This window comes from Saccopteryx leptura, chromosome 8 (assembly GCF_036850995.1).
Source record: "Saccopteryx leptura isolate mSacLep1 chromosome 8, mSacLep1_pri_phased_curated, whole genome shotgun sequence".
Classification (NCBI taxonomy): domain Eukaryota; kingdom Metazoa; phylum Chordata; class Mammalia; order Chiroptera; family Emballonuridae; genus Saccopteryx; species Saccopteryx leptura.
This window is the reverse complement of record NC_089510.1, coordinates 87,099,757-87,118,327: the sequence shown is the minus strand read 5'-3', so window position 1 is coordinate 87,118,327 and position 18,571 is coordinate 87,099,757. Positions and strand designations below refer to the sequence as shown.

General features: G+C 37.3%; 1 protein-coding gene across 13 annotated transcripts in view; it reads right to left on the bottom strand.

Annotated features, from left to right (window-relative positions):
- Positions 1 to 18,571, bottom strand: part of MECOM (MDS1 and EVI1 complex locus) — a 695,135-nt gene that overhangs the window by 56,046 nt on the left and 620,518 nt on the right. For 9 of the 13 annotated variants that reach the window (XM_066347369.1, XM_066347371.1, XM_066347370.1 and 6 more), the window contains one exon: positions 2,842 to 2,976. In XM_066347369.1, coding sequence (XP_066203466.1) covers positions 2,842 to 2,976 — 135 coding nt within the window. Of the gene's footprint in view, positions 1 to 2,841; positions 2,977 to 4,163; positions 4,298 to 5,715; positions 5,907 to 5,961; positions 6,708 to 18,571 lie in introns of those variants that run through there. The other 4 variants (XM_066347375.1, XM_066347378.1, XM_066347379.1 and 1 more) reach the window with 4 other exon arrangements.

Here is an 18,571-nt window from a genome sequence, read left to right as displayed (position 1 = left end):
CTTTACTTGAAAATCGAAATCCATGCTGTTTCTAAGCACTTTTCACACCCAAACAAATCAAACATGGGTTTTCAGCAGTGTACGTGTTCTGAGTGTCCAGCTGTGGTACACTGTGTTATCATCTCAGCAGCCCGTCTACTCCCCTGCGCAGAACGCCTCCACTTTATTGTAAAGCTGATCCGAACTGATGAAACTTGATCGTTAACATTAGAATTTTTAAATATCTGTATCTTTACAAAGCAAACTCTAATCAACATTCCCTTGTTTTGTTCTGGGTCATTTTTTCTCATTTTTTTGAGATACCCTAACTGTTACAATGGTTAGGCTACAGCTGAAGGTTCACTGAAATTCTCTTTTCATAGTCCATATTATTAAAATCCATTTTATGAATTTGAGTTCTTTCTAAGAATCAGAGCAAAGAAAAGCAGTTTTTACAGTTTCTTGCAAAGTGCTTCATTTGTTTTTGTGCTGTGCAGGTGAGTTAATGTTGTTTGTGTTTGATAACTACTCCTGATCCAGGGTCTCGCTTTACTTCTCGATATTAAATAATATCTCACACAATGAAGGCATCCATCACGTGATGAGGAGTGCTTGGTCACCATTTGGCAGCTCCTATTCCTCATGGAAAGGAGAGCGAAAAAATAGGCCTAGAGAATCTCTTTAGTCAGCTCTTTTATCATTGTACCTAGTCCAACATTCACATTTCAAAGCTGTCTGGAATTGCTAGTCTTAATTGGCTTTTAGAAATATGCATACAAGCTTACAGATAAATGTGTTTATAGTATATGCATACACTAATTGTGTGTCTGTTCTCTTGTCTTGTCAACTGAGCTTAGTGTGATTGTATTGCCATCACACAAGTCTGACTTTTACCTCCGACTTTTCTCTTGTTTTTATGGGTGAATTTAGTTGACCATGTAATGTCAATTTCACAATTATGTTATCTGATATGCATTCTGTAATCATCTTATATATCTTCGAGCAAAACACGTAAGTTTAAAATAAGTACTTATAGAAATAATAGGTATGTGTCTAATATTGGCCTTTTATTTTTTCCTGATTTAACATTTTTCCTGGTTCTTCAGTTAAAAAAAAGTAAACATGCTATTCATTAAAGTATGAAACGAGCATAATTTCTTTTGAAAGCAATACATTTTACAATGTGCAACTCAAAAGTAACTATGTTAAAAGTATATATGCCTACTCTAAAAAGCTGTCTAATTCTGAGTTAGAAACAGCAAAAAAATTTCCCTTTTTCATACAATCAAGATTTCTAATGACAAGAGCATATTTATCATAAAAATATTAAACACATAGATGAAAAAGTGAATTAGGCACAAGTTCTATTCTTCAACTGCCTTTTCACTGATCCTATAACAGTTTTATCTGTCTAAGAAAATAGCTTCCATTGTCAGTAAATATGGATAGCAACTCGTTATGATGACATTAATTATATTAGTTCATCGTATAGCTGCCTTTTGAGCTCCTCCAGTTCCTTTTTTAGGAGACATAACACAAACAATTTACTCATTTACACCTCCTCTATATTTCCCACATCTACAAATAATGGGCATTCAAAAACATTTGTTGTTGATGGTGACAGTACCTCACACTACGGACTTTGGATATTCTCTGTTCACAATCAATAGCTAATTTAATAATGGTTTCCTATGTCAACAATGCCTCTTGTTTTCTCACGGCAAAGGGAAAGAACAATTTATTAGTTTATTATTTTTAATATAAGTTGAAGATTCTTAAATGATTTCCATTTAAATCTAATTTTGCAATTTACTACCTCTTATACAATATTGTCAGTAAAAATTATCTGATAGCTGGTAAAATGCCAAAGAATAATCTCATAATGATGATTGAAATGGATTCTTAGACCACATGACACTAGTATTACTTAACAGTTTTCAATAGAAAAGATCTAATTTAAACTTTTCTTTTTCTTCATGGTGATTTTCATAGATTTGCCAAACAACCATTTTAATATGGTCTTAGAAACATAATTTGATTTAGGTAACCATTGGGTTAAAAGTTATAAATAATGATAACATAATTAAATTCTAGCTCAATGATGTTTATAAAACAAAAATTAATATACTGAACTTCTTGTTGTTTTAGGTATTGTCATACTCATTTACAGGATTTATAACCTAACTTTATTGAGTGTAAAATATGTTTCATGATATTTTCATGATCTTATTTCATAGTTATTATTATTAAAGTTAAGTTCACTGCGTGGGCCTCCATAAAGCAATTTCCAGCAGTGATGTTTTAAAATTTTCACATACCCAAAACAAGAGTGTTTTGGTTAATCTAAAAGTGTTTCTCATTTAAAATTAGGCAAGTCAATATAAAATGCATAATCAAATAATTTCACATGCATATTATATAGATATATTTACCTACTATTTCTAATAAAATCTATATAATATTTCAAGTATATCACTTCCAACTTCTGCATAAATTCAGTGTCCTTGATTAGCTCAGTACTTTCTATGAATGTCTCCCTGTTATGATGGTAAGGAATAAAAAGGTAAAGAACAGCTAGCAACAATTAGTACTCTGTTTTCAAATCATCCAAATCTACCCAGAAAACGAGAGCATTTACAAAGTTTAATGGTACAAAATGAATTAGCAATACAAAAACAGTTATAGGAAAAGAAAATAGTACTAAAAATGATTTTATTCTACATGTTATATTTGTGCATTACCTTTTACCATATCAACAAACAGGCCACAAGGGTCTACTGCAGCTCGCTGTTACTTTTATCTTCAGGCTTCACTGCTACTTGAATGTTCTCAAAGAAAGACAAGAAAATCTTTACAACATACCTGATCATTTATCTGGCATGCAACGAGGTTGTGCTGATCATAACAGCCAGCGAATCTGATGTACTTGAGCCAGCTTCCTACATCTGGTTCACTAGCATCTATGCAGAACTTCACATTGCAAAACTCGTCTAAGATCTAGAAGGAAGAAGATAAGAACAATCAATTTCTACAACAGTTCATTCATTAGATGATTAACTGCTTGAAAAGATTTTATTCAAATGTATATTCCTCCTTTGAATCTTTAAAAGAAAAAAGTCAGCATGACTATTGATAAAGGAGAAATGTTACCTTAACAGTAGCAAAGTACTGTTTTATAAAGGTACAAAGCAATTGTAAATTATTACAAAAACAATAATTGCTTTTTAAAATGCTTGTTTCCTTGTTATGCATGAATGAGTGCTATTGACTTAATTTTACCTAATGTGATTTTTACAAAACAAAACAAAAAGTTGACCAGTGCATATTAAGATAATATTTCTAAATTAAATAGTCAATATTTTAAGTTCAGATAGTCTTCCCATGTAAATGTATGCTTTCACATTTTTTTCACTTTATATTAATTCCCCTTTAAAATTTAGTCTAAATATTACTTAATTCATTTTCAGTTTGCATTTCACTACCATGAAACCACACCCTTAATTAAAGAAGATAATAAGATTTGTCTCATAGATGCTTCTGACCAAACTAAAGAAAAGGAAATGAAAGCAAATGATTGGTAAACACTTATGCAAAACATGGCAACTTAATGGTTTAGTTAACACATGTCAATGCATATTTCAATTTACTTTTAGTAAGCAAAATAACAAAACTGGCTTGTGAACAAGTAAAAAATATATAAGAACATTGTAGCAAATTGTCATCATTATATATGGTTTTATATTGTAACTTTTCGTGAGGTTTTTATATTCAACCCAACATAAATATTAATCATTACTTAGGACACCTATTAAACAAAAATCAAAATGGGAAATGTCCAGTTTTAAAGTTTTGCATACCTAAATGAAACTATTCTGATTCACTAGCAGCAGTAATGTTTTAAACACCAATATTAAAAGCTGCAGAATTGTTGACCTGATGATGAATAACCATAAAGGCTGGAAATGTTAATGTCAATCAGTTAATGCAAACTTGAGGAAGTTTCCTATCAAAGACTATACAATACAGTCTAGAACAAAAATTAATGAATTAAATAAGCCTCACAGAACTCTGCTGTAAAGATGCCTACATAAGAGTTAAAACTAAACTCTTGGATATACAGACTGAAAGCAATTTTGCATAGAATACAGATAATCACCCAGTTGCAGATCAAGTCATTAACTCACCACAAACTTCAAGATGAAGCCCAGTGTTCTGAAGGCTCTAGTCAAGAGGCATTATGAATAAGCCTCTGGCCATGAGGCAATTAAAGGGCAATAAGTGTTCCCACAATTTAAAAAAGAAAAATCAGAACAGAAGATAGGGATAATAATTGCTACACACACACACACACACACACACACACACACACACACACACACACATCTTTTCCAAGGACATTTCTTCACACTAAAAACAAAAAGTCTACATTAAATTCTCTCCAGTGAGAAAAGATTTTTAACAATTTCTCATTATAACATTACAAACTTTAAGGTTTGTTCTTCCATTCTCAATGTGGAGTAGCTCAAACAGAAAGTTGAGATTCCCCCCCCCCCTTAGATGTCTAGAAGGACAGTAAATAACAATAGCAATACACATTTTAAAATAGTAAAAAAGTTGGGATTGTTCTTTTATTTTTATTTTTTGGTTTGTTTGGTTTCTAGTAGATCTTTTGTTGTTTGTTTTCTGGACTAACAACAAAAAAAAACACCCCAGCTCTACTGACACACTAGAGAAATATTTAATGAAGGAAATAGGTGAAGTCAATGAAATGCAACACCAGTTCCATTTCATATTTGCAGAAAGATGTGGAAAACTTGTTAATTTCAAAGTCAAGAATCATCTATCCCTTAGCTTTCGAGTACTCCTTCTGCAGGGGCAGGGAGTTAAGTATTGCATATATATATATATATATATATATATATATATATATATATATATAAATTCTAAGTGTAATTTTATTCCGTGTTAACATTATTGCCACTGTCAACAGTGAAATTAATTTAAAAACAGGTTCATTTCCAAAGAATGTATTTTCATATACATGTTACATGATTATTCAAATATTTCAGCAACATATTAACTTTCTTACTCTCAATATTCTTGCCCCAAGACAAAAGCTTGACTTTCTCCTGAAACGTATCTCCCCCTGGGTGAATTATTTACTTTTGATTTGCTAGCAGAACTGCATTTGTCTTCCCCAATGTCTTAATAGTCTCAGAAATCTCGAATAAAATAAAGTAACAGCACATCTTCCGTCATTTCATCTAACACACTCCTGTGTTTTAAAAGCTTTCAAGTTCCAAAGATAGCTAGAAGAAAGAAAGAAAGAAAGAAAGAAAGAAAGAAAGAAAGAAAGAAAGAAAGAAAGAAAGAAAGAAAGAAAGAAAAAGAAAGAAAGGAAGAAAGAGAGAGAGAGAGAGAGAAAGAGAATTCACTTTAGAGAAAGGCCCCTTTCAAAACACCAACAGCAAAAGAAAAAAAAAACCTACAATCTAGCCAAAGGGTCCGAATGTGACTTTCTCGAAAAGCAGCACACGATGTTGGACAGCAAAGCTGTTACTTGGCAAGGTGGAACTCGGCCGAAAGCGGCTCTAAAGTTGCGTGGCCAGTGCCAGGAATTAAGATTTTGGCAACCCCCACCTTCTGTGTCCCTGATACCGACGGACAGACACACGGAGGAAAGGGAAGCAGGAGAAGAGCGCGAGGAAAAGAGGCCGCCAGCCCGCAGAGACCCACCGAAGGCCGGACGACCCACCCGGGAGACGGAGCCGCGTCCAGACCGCCCAGCTCCGCAGGAGGAACAAGGAACTCTGCGGCCGGCTCTGCAGATAAGCAGCAGGGCTCCGCGAGGCTGCGGCCGAGGAGCGAAGAAGGCTGGGGGCGGGGGGCGCCCCGGAGAAGGGTGCCAAGGCAGGAAACTGTCCGAAGTTACAAACTGCACATCGCCAGGATTTCTTTTTTTTTTCAATTGAGTTCTCTTACCTTAAGATTTCTATGGCCTCAACTCAGCAATAAAAGCAATCACGGAAGAATTAAAACAAAATAAAATAATCAGCAGCCCCCAGCTTTCCTGCACGACAATCCTTTCAAACGATCCCGAGCCACATTTCGAGAGTTTTGGGGTTTTTTTAAAAAAATAAAGAAAGGAAGAAAGAAAACGAAAAACGCCTCGCGTCTCGCTCGATTTCCGAATGGGTTTCTGATAACTTTGTCCGTCTCTAGGATCTGCTCGCCAGGACCACGCGTTTCAGATTTATTGTCCGCCAACAGTGTATTTTTAAAACCAGAAAAGCAGTCTCCTCTCGTCTGAGTGACCCGGGTTTGGGGTGTTTGGGCTTTTTCCCACCTTTCTAAAAGAGCTCGGAGCTATTCCTTCTGGTTCACATCCCCTCCCTCTTTTCTCACTTTCTCTTGCTCTTATCAGCCCGATGTGTAATGAAAGTTATCTGAAACCCACTAAAACTTCTTCCACTTTTCTCTCCTAGTTCCAAAGGGGGGTGAGGGGGAACAGGCAGGAGGAGGAGAGTTTGAAAAGGTGGGGGGCCTGGGGAGGCGAGGGAGCTCTAGCCCCCTTTCAGATCCTCCGCAGCGCCTTCCCCGGTCCTAGATCCTCACGGGATCGTCCCCTTTCGCAACTCCAGGCTCAGCTGCCGGGTTTCTGTTTCATGAACTGTCTCTTTAAAGAGGATCTGCTCGGCCATCCAGAAAGAACCCGGGGCGAGGGAGAAAGGGAGCTATCTTCTGCCGCCTAGAGCGATCGGAAGCCAGACGGGCTCCTCTTTCAGTACATTTTTAAAGTGACAGCAGCCTCCGCTGGCGGGAGAGGTCACTAAAAGGTCGCCAAGACCTAAGTCCTATAGGGACAGACTGATTATGGATGCACCATTCCCCTTAAACATGTAGATTTCTCTGGGTAAACAACCAATGGGGAGATCTCGCCAGGCAGGATTTCTTTCCCCAGGGAAATATCCTCTGTTTCAATGCCCTGAAAGCACAAGTGTAAGTGTGTGTGTGTGTGTGTGTGTGTGTGTGTGTGTGTGTGTGTGTGTGTGTGTGTGTGTGTGTGTGTGTGTTGGGGGGATGGGAGATGGGAGCGATGGGGTGGAGTGCTTTCGGGGCTGTGAGGGTGTTTGCACCGAAACTGGGGGTGGGGCGCTGGAGGGGCAAAGATGTTTCAGGTAAAGAGACGCTATCTCATTTAAACATAATTAGTTTAGAAATTCTCAGAAAACAGCAGCCTAAGAATAAAAAGTTGGCATGTACATTTTCAGTTTCCTAAGCATCTTTTTATGTTGAAATTCGTACTCATTTGTTTCCTCCATTATCATAAGTTAGCAGAAGAGCATGCTATTTCTCAAATCATATTTTTCTTAGAAGGAGGAATTTAAAAATCTGAAATATTATTTGCATAGAATCTACCCAAATAACGTATTATGTATGGGCTTAGAGAGACGGACAATTGTTTGGTGAATTTTTGCCATGTTCTTTGATACACTAATTAAAACACCATGAAAGCAGAAAAATGAAATTAAGCAGTTTGACAACTCATTATTTTTAAACTTTTAAGATTATAAATGCTGCTTTTGGTGATCAGTACTATATGGTAATTAATAACTTTCTATTAGATATAGTCAATTTTTATCAACACATTTTAGAAACATTGGACGAATGAATGCAGAGAATGTGTGGCAAAATAAAAAGCTCTATGGATTGACTTTGGCCAACATTGGAACATTTAGTAAAACCTGTCGGTGAAATAGAAATAACGCTTTTTTATCACAAATCTCCATTCATAAAAACAAATGGACAAAATCCAACTTCTCAGCTCAACAATGGAAAGTTAAGCAAAGTAAACGAGTAGAGGGACGCTTGCGGGGGAGGGGTGGGGGAGAGAGGGCGGAAAGCACGCTTAAGTTAAACTTTATCTGCAAATGGGACAGGTCCCCTTTTTGGTTTCTCCTCGTGCAAATAGACATGTAGATCTAGTAGATGTATATTTTCCCAAAATGCTGATTTTAAAACAAAAATAATAACAAAGGGGAGGGATGTGAGGAAGAGAAAATGACAAGTGGTGACTAATTCATTTCAGTGGCCTGTTATCCGTGACATTGAACTGTTATTTCAAATAATGGCCATTGTTTGAGGGAAAATCGTACAGCAGTGGTAGGTAAGACAGGAAAAATCCTTTGTAAATAACCGAAAACCCGGTCAGATATTCCCATAGAGTCCAGCGCTTGAGAACCTTTAAGAGCCCCCGGTTTGCTGCCATTGATTTCCTGCCCTTCCTCAACTTGCCCATTGTCAGAGCCCCCCCCCCCCCCTTTTTAATTTAGCCATAAATTGGACCGGCTCGAGCTATGAGCTGTTCTATTTTCTTCCTGTCAGGATGAGGGATTTGTTTTATGATGCATTGTGTATTAAATACAAGTAATCTGGGGAACCGATTGCTTCAGACAGTACAGCCTGATCAGGGGGCCTGAGAGCTCAGCGCCCCAATTCTCCTTCCCAGCCCCGTGACTCCCACCTCCTTGCCCTTTACAAAGCTGCTCTGAAAAGGAGGAAACGTCGGTAGGTAAACAAAAGGTCGTGTGGAATCAGTGGCGGGTCCTGGCTAAATTAGGATTTCGTGGAAAGGGCTTCGGAGTTTTTTCCCTTATACTGGGTTCGGGTGGGGGAGGCGGGGCGACTTTTAAGGTCTTGGTACTTGCAGGTGCGGCACGAGGCCGGTAGATGGCATTGCGCCCCGAATTAAGGCGCGGCACCCGTGGCTGCAGCCACCCAGGTGAACACTCTGCAGCCCGCCGGGCGCAGCCGGGCTTTGCCCTCCGCCTTGCTGGCGATCCCGTTTCTTTCCGAGCCTCCAGCTAGGATAAGTGCATCCTGCAGCCCCGACCCGCAGACGGGGCACTGAGCTAAGGCTATTGCTCTGTATATGAAATTCTCTTCTCCAAAAGAGCCAAAAGCTTCAACACTTTCTCTCTGAGATCTTGGAAGAGAGTGATAGGGTGGGGGAGGGGTTATCCCCATCATTGTTTTATTAATGTCATCCTCAGTCTTGTTCTCTACTGAATAATTTGTGAGAAAGACTAAAGGAAATCATCAGAAGGACTGGGCGACCAGTAAATCTCAATCACTTTTTCCTCCCTCTCTCTCTTTCTCTGTCTCTCCCTCTCTCTCCTTTGATTATATAATAACTTTATGTAAAGGCAAAATCCACTTTTTTTTGACAATACAACTTGAAATTTAAAAATAGGATCCTGAAACCCCAGAGTAGCTAGAAGGGCCCCGTTTCTCCTGAAAAGAGCCTCTTGCTATTGAAATACTCAACCCTTTAGGAGAAGACCCTGGTCGACATCGCGGGTCCGAAGTGAAACAGAAGAGGAAACAGGGCTGGAGAAAAGGCTTTTGTAGGCGGCTTGTTTTCCTCTTGGGTTAACTTGCTTTCCATCAGGAGACTTCTAAAATAATAAATACTGGGAGCCAAATACCACCACCAATTCCCTTTATTCCTTGGGATTTCTGGTGAGATCTATTTACAATAGTTCCCAGTTACAAATTAATCTGCAAAAACCAATGTCTGCTAAGCAGTAGTCAGTAACATGCATGTTCTGCAGTTCTTAGCGCTGCCCTTGAAATGGGCTATTAAAATAATGGTTTTATTATCATCTCAAACCAGCTTTAATTTACAACATGCATCAAGACAGATGATCTAAATATTAAGGGGATGGAATGGGAGAACACACGACAACAAATGTCTGCTTTGGGAAGGCAGAATATAGAGTGATTCATCAGCAATGTTTAAAAAGAAAATCATACTTTTAAAACATTTTTCCAGGAGGAATGATTGTTTTTTTTTCTGCCCTGTTTTGTTAATTGTTGTTTACCAGGAAAAAGGAATTGGGAAATATGAGGTTTGAGTGTAAATTGATAAATTTTCTGGGAGCTTGAAAGATACCCCTTTGGCTTATGGCAGGGCCAGGGTGGGAGAGGTTAATGTGTTTTCTTCCTGGTTTGAAAAGGGCATAAACCCTCCTCAGGCCCCTTCCTTCCTCCCTCATCTGAGTGGACTGTAGAATCTTTAAAAGGCTCAAAGATTTCCAATAAGGTCACTGGCTCTGCCTTCATTGTGTAACTGTTTATTTAAAATAAGTCAATATATTAGTTAAAGCAGTAAGAAGTTAGTGCTCCAGTATTCAAGTGATTCCCACAAGACTGTAAGCTGATGCCTCTTTTAAGCCTTAAACTTCATGGTTGTCCCAGAAGTAAAAGTTCTCTAATGGAGACCCTATGGGCATGGTACATTCCAGCACATCATTAAAGGAAAGAAAAGCAGTCCAGCCAAAGCCAGATGAAATGACTGCACTGTCCACTTTTTAACAGGCTTCCTGTGGACAAACAGCCCTGTAACACTCTGCAGAGGACAATATTTAAAAACAAGACAACTTGCTGGGAGTTTTCAATACCATAAAGTTAATAAAGTATGTTCCCATTCACCCTTACATTATGTTTTTGGTTTATAGAGGAAAGCACTTTATAACCTCAGCCTAAGTAGAGTTCCCTTAATTCAGCAGCTTTGGGTTTCTCGAGGTGGCTGAACATGCACTGAACTCCAAGCCAGACATTTTTGTTTTAACACTGTTTTTTCTGCAGCTTCAAGAACATACAAGTGCATTTCTACATTTCTCAAGTGCAGTTTTTCATTCGTGGAGATCCTGTTAAATCCTATTTTATACAGTTCATATCAAGAACCATGAAACAATCTGAGAAATTGATATTTGGCTAAACAATAACTGCTTGCTAATTAAATTAGCTTCATGTATAGATATTGATGTATGTTTAAAAAGAAAATCAATGCTTCCTTTTCCACATCAGAATAGGATTTTAAAAAATCTTACCTAACCTAAGAAAAAAATATAAGTACATCTTTAGGACTCAAGAAGATTCTCATATAAATATTTTTCCCAAAACAGAAACTTTGTCCACTTTCTGTCTCTTCAATTCTTGACCACCTACAATTTCCTCTCCCAGGTTTTTATACTTAAGGAATAAACCTTATAATGAGGCATAATGTTTAGGAAAGAGAAACTAGATCAGAAAGCCATGGATTCAAAGGTAATATTTTGCTTAATTTTAATTTATATGCTTTAATCAGGGGAGTATGTCATAGCCTAGCTCCCTAAACTCGACGGTGAATTCTGTGATGCTGAGGAGGTCCACCCGGAGAAGATGGTCCAGCACAGTAAGAGTTTACAAACAAAAAGGGCTCTGAATGTCTATGGTCACCCTTCTAAACATCACCACTGCTCAGGGAGATGTTTCAGGTCTCTCTTGATGGACTTTGTCTTTTTTTTTTTTTTTTTTTTTTTTTTTTAGTGGGGGTGGGTGGGTGGAGGCTGTTTAAAAAAGAAAAGAGGAAATTAAAGGTAAAAAATATATAAATAAAAAATTTCCCTTGGTCTGGATATGGGCCCAATTGAAAGCATGTTAATCTCCACCTCAGTAATTTGGTTCTCCAGGAGAAGACAGAAGCCCTGCTGCTGTGCCCTGCACTTCATAAATCACATCTTTATGTGGACAAGGTCAGGGCACCTAACAGCTCAGACATGGGCCTTTGCAGTGGCTCGAGGATTCAGGCATGTTTACTCTCCTGCTCCGCTCTCCAAGGAGTAGTCCAGCACGCTTCTAATTACTTTTGATTATTTTCATTTGCTGGGGTCAGTCTGGCTTGCCAGGACTGCTGGAGGGTTGATTTCTTACAAATCTTGATGTCTTTGTAGGACGGCACTGTGTGCGTTCAGAATTAGCACCCCGTTATTACAGCATGGGATCCCTCATAATAGATACTGTGATTAAAAAAAAGTGTCCCCAGTGAACCATTACCTACTTTCCTTTTTATTAATTAACTACACAAGCATATTCACCTATCTGATCTTTTTTTTAAAATGCAGGTGACTTTCTTAACAGTTGAGTCTTTTTTATAGTATATTTGGTCAAAAGGAAAGGGAAAAAAAATTTTGCTTCAACTTTAAAAATATTTAGTAATGACTAACAGCTCTTTGGAAACTAAGATGAAATACATTGCTGAGACAACAGCTCTAGTGAATAAATTATTATGCTCAAAGATTTATTTCCTAAACTCCAATTAAGGCTGCCATATTTAAAATTTTTTGTTGGGCTATTTTGATGTATTTCAGTCCTAAGCTATTACACTGAGTGGTTATTTTGTGGCTAAAGCACAAGAAGAAGAAATGGATAACACCTTAAATGGAAATACTGTGATAAAAAAAATTTTAATAAAATATAATAAGATTTTGGTAGTAAAAAGAGACAAAATACCACTATTTTTCTCTTTCTTAGTCACCCAAAACAGATGTTAATAGCTCTGGTGTGTGTATATCAAAAGATATATTAAAGAAAAAAAATAATGAGCAAATAAATATTCACAAAAACTGAGAAACAAATATTCAAAAAAAACATATAACCTATCAAGCGGATTGTTTAGACAATAAACATTTTTAGATCACTGGGCAAAAATTACTATTATCTTTTTATTTTGTAAAAGATAACTTAGATAATGATTACAATTAGCCTCAAAAACCTAAATCCATAATTCTTTCTAACTTTTGATCAAAGAATTAAAGTATGAAATGCTTTTGAAATTAACCTCAGCTATGTAAGGAATTAATTTTGTATATTTATTAATTTTAAATAATTCAGTCTTTCAAGACAGGACTTAGCACATTTAGCAACAACTCTAGGGTAGCTTTTTCTCAGAGGCTTTAGTAACACCATTTAAAAGTGCTAATTTAGACTCATAGTCTTGTGAAGAAAGTTAGTTGGAAGACCTTTCTCTATTCCTGTCTCCACTCTTAGCTGTGTGCCTTTGGATAAGTTGCTTAACCTTTGAATTAGGTTCCATGAAACCTTCATAATTTCAGCCCAATAGGAGTGTACTATGAGTGTGAACTGTTCTGAGTTCATGGGAACAGGTCAAAATACTGTAAGTTTCACAGTATTAATGTTTGTGTAATTAGAACAGACTTCCATATACGCACACTAAGGAAGATAGTCTGGTCTTTCAGATACTTTGAAGAATGGCAAAGTATACGTATTTTTCTATCCTCTTTCTTCCATTCCAATGCCAGTTGCACTAATTCTTACCCTGACCTATGGAAGAGAAGAATTTTAAGAAAAATGTTTTTTTTCTCTCAAGCTGTGCTACCCTCGAAGATGTCAGTCTCTGTCTGGCTTGCAGCTGAGTTTGTTCTGTCCCACACACTGTGTTTTCTGCCAATCAGTAAGAGGGAGAGTTCTGAGACAGAGGTGAAATACCACTGAGATCCAAGAGCCCTAAGAACTGGGGTAAGAGGCCACACGTAGAGACTAGTTTCAGGACAATATTTGCTACCAAAACCAAGAAATTTATTCTCTACGATATTCTCTGGTGGGCTTTAAGTGCCAAGATGGCAAGGTTGGGTCTTGTTTGCTCCTATTGCCGAGAGCCTAAATAATTCCAGATATATCGTGTATTCAATGTTTGTTTAGAAAAATGTGCCAGGCTCTTCCTTGGTGTTTATTCTCACCTAGTTTGGATGCCTAGCTTAGATGCTTCTTGCCTCTCATCTGGATGATTATAATGACTTCCTAACAGACCTGCCAACAACCACTCATCCTCCCTCCAGTTTCTGCTGTATACTTAATCTTCCCAAGCATAGATGTTAGTCACTCCCCTGTTCAAAATTCTCCAATAGGCCCCAGTTGTATAACTCATTCTATATTTTTTAATTAAATGAGGCAATGTGTGTAAATCACTTAGAATCATGCATGGCATATAGCATATGGTCAATAAAAAAAGAGCTATTATTATTGGTGTTACTATTATAATTATAATCATTTTTGTTCCTTGACTTATAATTCATTTTGCCTCAATTATCTTGGACAAAATCTTATCTGTCCTTCAGGTTCCCCATTTTTGTGCCCTCTGATTCCTACCAACCAGGTTTGACCTTTTTATACTTCACCTCAAATCATCTTTGCTTCTTCCCTGGAATATGGTCAGTTCTACCTTAGCTTACAGTTATTTCTGGAATGCTCTTGCTTCCTTAACAACATGGTAATATTCTTGAAGATGGAATCAAGTTTTATTCACAGACATCTTCAGTAGCATCTTTTCATAACAGGCTAAATTACCTCTGAATTTTCCTTGAGAAAGTAAATTAATTACGATTAAGTGTATGAGGAATTATTATATTTAATATCCCAGGAAAATGGGCTATTTAACCCTGTTTACTCTTGGGAATCGATGGTGCACTAATTGACCTCTTTCAGGGAATTTAACAATAGGAATTTCTGTCACTGCAGCTTCCCAGAAGTAGTGGCACCTCTTGTTCCCCTGCCCTACTCCTCCCCCCCCCCCCAGGTTTCTGTTTCTGTACCACCTATCTGCCTTTTACCTGCTGCCAATCCAGGACAACATTCTAGATGCCTCCTTTTTTTTTCCCAACAGAGAGAGACAGAGTCAGAGAGAGGGACAGATAGGGACAGACAGACAGGAAGGGAGAGAGATGAGAAGCATCAATTCTTTGTTGTGGCTCCTTAGTTGTTCATTGATTGCTTTCTCATATGTGCCTTGACCAGGGGGCTACAGCAGAGTGAGTGACCCCTTACTCAAGCCAGCGACCCTGTGCTCAAGCTGGTGAGCCCATGCTCAAGCTGGCAACCTCAGGGTTTTGAACCAGGGTTTTCCATGTCCCAGTCCAATGCTCTATCCACTGCGCCACCACCTGGTCAGGCAAGGTGCCTCCCTTTTCTTATCCTCAGTAAACACTTATTGCCTTGGTCTATCTGTTCATTTATTTCTACGCCTTTACCTTCACTGGCACTGGCCTAATGGAGGCCCTTGTCATGTTTAGTCTGAATTTTGTGTAATCTTTCCACCAAAAATTAATCTTCCTAAAATAAAAGTTATAAAAATGTTTTGTTTTACCTAAAGACAAAAAAAGTACAAAACAAATTTTAAAAATACACTAATCTGCTAGAAAATAAAGCCCCTAATCCAAAATGAAGTCTCCCCTATAATTTGACTGCAACTTTATCTTTCCCAGCACATTTACTGATTCTTCCCTCCATACAAATTTTAGCTCTAGTTAACACCTGGGGATGTGGGCAGAAGCTCTGGGCCTTCATGCAGGTCCTTCGCTTTTCTTCTCTCTGCTCTTCACAGCATCCGGAAGATGAATCAGAGATCAAGGAGGTGAAGTAACAGTTCTGTTTATCAGGCTGATACACAGCTTGACAGGCTCCCTTCTTTGAAATTCCTACAAGACTCACTATTAAAATCACTGGCTAGTCAATTCTGATGTTTAGGGTCATTTGAGATATTTCTGTTTTCTGCCGATCTGTCTATAAGCTTTTAGATGGCAAGAAACACCCTTCACACCAGTCTTTTCCAGTCAGTGAATTGTTACTAGGTATTCCTTGAAAATGTGTTCTGTGGTCAAGGGAGGTAAAGATGGCTCCCTCTTGGAGCTGCGCAATGAACACAAATGTAAATGCTCTAAACTCTGAAAGTCTAAAAAGTCCTTTGGTATAGAAAGCTATTTGGTGTGTTTAATGGGGCATCAGGCTACAGATAGGTAAACTTATCTAGAAGTGCCTTTCCCCTTCTACTGAAACACTTGAGGGAACAATTTTGGAAATAAAGCTTCATATTTCTTTGCATCTGTTTCAGCAAAGCATATAATCATTTCCTTATATAGTTTCTGAATCAATTGATTGTTTTCAACTCTTGATCAAAAATGTTAATTACCAAAGAGTAATAGACAAACAGAAATAAAAATAAAGTCTTAACTTGTCATTCAATTTGAAAGGTCTATCAAGCTCACAAAGTAGGTTATCAGTAAACTCTAGCCAGTTGATTTTTGGCCTGTGAACTATTGCAATTGTACTTGAGTGTATGGTATGAAAACTTTCCAAAGGAATGTGTACAATCTCATTTCATTATCAACCCACTCCTCCTACCCTCTTCCATTACAAGCCTTTCTAAAACATAGATTTTACCTTGGGCATATTTACACACAATGTTTTATGTTATTCAGGCTTTTCTTAATAAGTTCGGGCATTATCTAGATACTTATTTCCCCAGATGAAAGAAAAGCAGCAAGTCAGTCTCAGCCTAAAAATGCCTGAATTAAAAATTTAAGAATCTGCCTTTTCTCTAGTTTTGGATATTGGGTTCATGTGTTGTGCCTGCCGATGGCTGTCTGACAGCTAAACTAAGTGGACTTTAAATCAGATGGCATACCAAATTATAGGTGTTTGATCTGTAGATAAACCACAAATCTTGATGAACGAACATTGTTCCAGATGAATTAACTCATCATCCTGAGGAACAATATATCTCATAGGAACAACCACACAATCTCTTCTGTAAAAAACACTAATGGCTGTGATTAATATGTGATCTATTGAAAGTCCTTGATTCTAACTAAATAGGCATATGCTAAATGAAGTGGGCTGGGAGGGATGGTAGGTAGTCTGGCCCCAGAATTATTGCTCCACTCCAAAGGCCTGACAGTGAGTGCTGGTTATGATGTCTTTGTTACAGAATCATGAAGAAATGATCAATATATTAAGTTCTTATCAAAGGTTTAGTAAAACAGTTATCCTTTCCCTATGGTGGAAATTATAAAATTTGTTTTATTATTTCAATGATTATAGCCAGATGCTGTAAAAATAAATAATCAAATCTCTGTAAAACCAGAAAAATATGTTAGTCTTACAATCCATTTAAAGGGTGTTACATCTTTTGATAGATATTGAAGGGTAAAATGTCAAAATATTCCAATAGTAGTTCAAGTACCAATAAAATCTCAGTAGCGTTGTGGAAACATGGACATTGATTTCAGCTGTGCCTTTAAAAATGTCTTTCTATAAATTTGGAGAAGTCAATTCTTCAACTTCAAATAAAATATTAATACAGCTTGTCTATAAGTTCCAGAATTAAGTACTGATCAATCTCCAAGACTCAGATTCTCATAGATATTTGTGGTTTTGGTATGTAGTTCTTGGCTGGAAAACAAATTCAAGCTTGCTAATGCTTGCAGTGTTCTACAAGTAGAAAGAAGACTGCCAGAAGGGATTTGAATGGGAATACTTAGAGTGAAAAGAAAAGTAATGCACCCTGATTCATCCATAGTTTCTCTCTTCAGATGATCTGGACTACCAAGTCACAAATATACCATAGAACCTAGTTGTGAGATGGAGAAAGTCAAAATTAAGACTGATAGGACTACAAATTTTAAACTTATGCTTTTATGTCTTTTTTACATTGTCTTGCACAATTTTACATTCCTCCTCCCCACTTCCACTTTTATGAGAGCTAGCAAAGTCCACACATCCTCAAAAAAAAAAAAAGTTCAATGAATCAAATCTAAATGATTCACTATATACTTCAGCTATGTAACTTGTTTGTATTAATTTTGTGGGGTTTTTTGTTGTCTTTGCAGAAATGATCATAATAAAAATGATTATCATTCCCTGTACATGTATTAATACAGTAATAATCAATGTTGGAATATTTCAAGAAAGGCATTAAAATAAAATATATTTTGCTAGATTTTAACCTTAGAAAGCATATTGGAGTCGTAATATACACACATTCAAATCACTAATGTTTAACTGTTGTGAACAGAGAGAAAGAGGAAGAAGGAGAGAAAGAGAGAAAGATACAACAATCCTTTACGCAGAAAACATGAGATGGAGATATGAATCATCTGTTTCCTGCACAGGAGTCAGTGTTCAGATGCCTTTTCTATTATGAGTACGATATCTTGTTGTGTTTAGTGTGACTCTTAGGTTTAGAGATATGTATTTTTCATACCAACCAGTCCCTGAATGCAAACACACCACTTCCTCTGATGCCCAACCAAAGCCAAGGTGATCCATTCCAACACAGATGGTTTAAAGATTGAATAAGGGAAATTTTAATTATCCTTGGTTTTCAATTACTTGCTTACTGCAGAATCTAAACCCACAGTAAAATGTAAATTCATTGAATTCAGTTGAGGTTTGGAAACATATTCCAGAGCAGTAAAAGAGATAATAATTAAGACAAGTAAATGAATGAATCCTCTATCTATAGTATTTGTGGAAGGTAAAGCCAACATTGCTTTCCTAATTCTTCCCTGATCCCAATAATTTTATTTCATGTGGTCCAGGTGATCCCACTGGCTCATGATTCACCTGGCCCAGTTGCCAAATCACCCACACCTCGGATGTGCTGACAACAGTCTGTTTTCACAAATGACCTGTCTCTTACAGCCATTAGCAGGGATGGTAATAGGCTGGATGTGGGAAGCTGCCATAATGAAGTAAGAAGATCTTCCCAGGGCTCAATAGACCACAGTTTTCCTCTCAGAAAATATGAAATAACTTGGGCTCCTGAGCAATCAGTCTCATCCCCAAGTTAGTGTCCTGCTAACCACTATCCCTCTGATATTAGAGCCCCCGGTGAATGGAGTCTGCTTCTAGTTTTGTGGTATTGAGAGAGTTGCCTAAACTCCTTGAACCTTTCTTTCAATATCTTTAAAAT